This window comes from Notolabrus celidotus, chromosome 14 (genome assembly GCF_009762535.1).
Source record: "Notolabrus celidotus isolate fNotCel1 chromosome 14, fNotCel1.pri, whole genome shotgun sequence".
NCBI lineage: Eukaryota > Metazoa > Chordata > Actinopteri > Labriformes > Labridae > Notolabrus > Notolabrus celidotus.
The window spans coordinates 313,176-315,675 of record NC_048285.1 but is presented as its reverse complement, the minus strand read 5'-3'; the positions used below and the strand labels follow the sequence as shown (position 1 = coordinate 315,675).

General features: G+C 46.8%; 1 protein-coding gene across 2 annotated transcripts in view; it reads right to left on the bottom strand.

Moving 5' to 3' along the window:
* ngef (neuronal guanine nucleotide exchange factor) overlaps positions 1 to 2,500 on the bottom strand; it is a 48,292-nt gene that overhangs the window by 14,902 nt on the left and 30,890 nt on the right. For both annotated transcript variants that reach the window (XM_034700973.1, XM_034700974.1), the window contains one exon: positions 157 to 404. In XM_034700973.1, the coding sequence (XP_034556864.1) occupies positions 157 to 404 (248 nt within the window). The remainder of the gene's footprint in view (positions 1 to 156; positions 405 to 2,500) is intronic.

Here is a 2,500-nt window from a genome sequence, read left to right as displayed (position 1 = left end):
GGATGAAGAATCTGATTCCTTTGTTTCAGCCTGGTGTCCCTAATGTCTGCTGATGTGCAACGATTTGAAACCCAAATTTACAACCCCACGTCATGTGCAGTCTAAGCTCCTGAATGCCTCATGCTGGCTGGCTCCTCTCCAACACAAACCTCTTACCTCCTGCATGATGACTTCTTTCTGCGGCAGCTGGTTAAGCAGTCCACTGGCCTGAACCACGTCCAGGTTCTGCCACAGCGTCAGAGAGCGAGCGCTGTTCCTCAGCTGCAGCTGTAACACCGGGGCAGACACCACACCGGACCCCTCCTCCTCTGTCGGTGAGACCCCCGGAGAGAGGTTCTCCCGCTGCCGTCGCTGCTCAATCTCCTGCTGCTTGGAGGTGTCCCGGTACTCCTGGTACAGGAAGGCTGCATGGTCACAGGAGCAGAGACACGAGTTAGTGTGTTAGAACAAAGGCCTGAGCTCTCTCTGCGACACGGCCCACACAGTATTCACCGTTAGAGACTTCCTGATAAACGTTGTCACTGCATCACTCGTTTTCTGTAAAAGTTGACCTCGTGTTTCTCTCATTCTAGATCTTTATTTCCTGCAGACATGAGGAGCACAGACAGGCTGTATGTCTCTGCATTTCACGAGCTTGCACCAATATTCTAATATGAATGTAGGTATAAAACAACAAACTCCGCCTGTTCAGGAAGCTGTGATTAGAGGACTCACCCAAAGTCCACAATCACAACACCTCTATCACAACGTTGTACATTAAGCAATCCTGTTACAGCTTGGATCGATCATCATACTTCTTTGAGATAGGCCCAACATCACATCGATCACCAAAGTCAGAGCTTTATATAAATATGAATCCTCATCAGTCAGTAATGTTTAAAATAAGAGCGGGACTCAAATATCTCTGTCAGAGACTCGTTTCTCTCAAACTGAGACTGTGGAGCTCCGTGCTGAGGATCCATGATTGAGGTCACCTTCTGACAAACACGCCCCCCTACTCATCACCCAAGGCTTCTCTTCACTTCAGCAGACACAACACCAGGAACCACCTGATCAGACCAACCTGTGACCCCCTCTGCCTGTTGACACTGTGGTAAAAACCTGAGCGTGGTCTCACACCCTTTTATCGCTAAGGTCTTAGAAAAAGTGGTTGCTAACCAGCTCACATCTGCTCTAGACGAGCATGACATTTCAGATAGGTTTCAATCTGGTTTCCACCTCAGGAACAACACTGTCAGGAGCTGAGATAAAAACTTCAGTCTTATCTGAGTTCACCTGAAGATAATTCTCTGCCATCCAAAGCTGTATACAGTCCACAGAATCAAGCAGGATAGACAGCTTAGAGACATTGTTGGGTTTCAAAGGCAAGTACAGCTGAATGTCGTCAGCATAGAAGTGATAAGAGATGTCTTTAAAACTTCTTATAAGATACCCCAGGGGGACCTGATGAAGAGAAAACAACAGGGGGCCAAGGACAGAACCTTGTGGGACACCACAGGACAGGTTTTCTACTGATGAGACATATTTTCTAGCATGAACTGAAAAAGTTCTTCCAGAAAGATATGAGGAAAGCCAGTCCAAGGCTGTCCCAGAGACACCCACCCACTGTCTAAGCCTCTGAATTAAAACACTATGCTCCACAGTGTCAAACGCTGTACTAAGGTCCAAAAGGACCAGTACAGAACACTCTCCTGCATCAGCCTGTATCAACAAATCATTAGTGACCCTAAGGAGAGGATCTTCTGTAGAATGCTGCCTCCAGAAACCAGATGGAAACCTATCTGAAATGTCATGCTCATCTAGAGCAGATGTGAGCTGGTTAGCAACCACTTTTTCTAAGACCTCAGAGACAAAAGGTGTGAGACCACGCTCAGGTTTTTACCACAGTGTCAACAGGCAGAGGGGGTCACAGGTTGGTCTGATCAAGTGGTTCCTGGTGTTGTGTCTGCTGAAGTGAAGAGAAGCCTTGGGTTTTTGTCCCCTGCTGTTAAACCTGCCCTACGCAATCTAGGGGTCAAAATGGGCCAGGCCTTTAGCCTGGACCAGCATGTGAATAGTTTGGTTTGTTCTTCTTTTTATCACTTAAGAAATATCGCCAAACTCAGACCTTTTGTGTCCACAGCTGAGTTAGATATGGTTATACATGCTTTTGTGTCATCTCGCTTGGATTATTGTTATTCTCTCTTTACATGTCTTAGCAATGCATCCTTGAACCACCTACAAGTGGTCCAAAATGCTGCTGCTAAGCTGTTGACCAAATCATCTAGGAGATCTCATGTCACTCCGATCCTAATTTCTTTGCCCTGGCTTCCAGTTAAATGTAGGACCCAGTTTAAAATTCTTGTTGTTGTGTACAGAGCGCTCAATGGTCAGGCTCCAGTCTACATCAGGGAGCTGCTGAAGCCTTATAACTCCAGCAGGACTCTGATGTCCTCTGATCAGGGTTTATTGGTTGTGCCTCGTACCAGGTTAAAGACTAATGGGGACTCTGCTTTCCAGG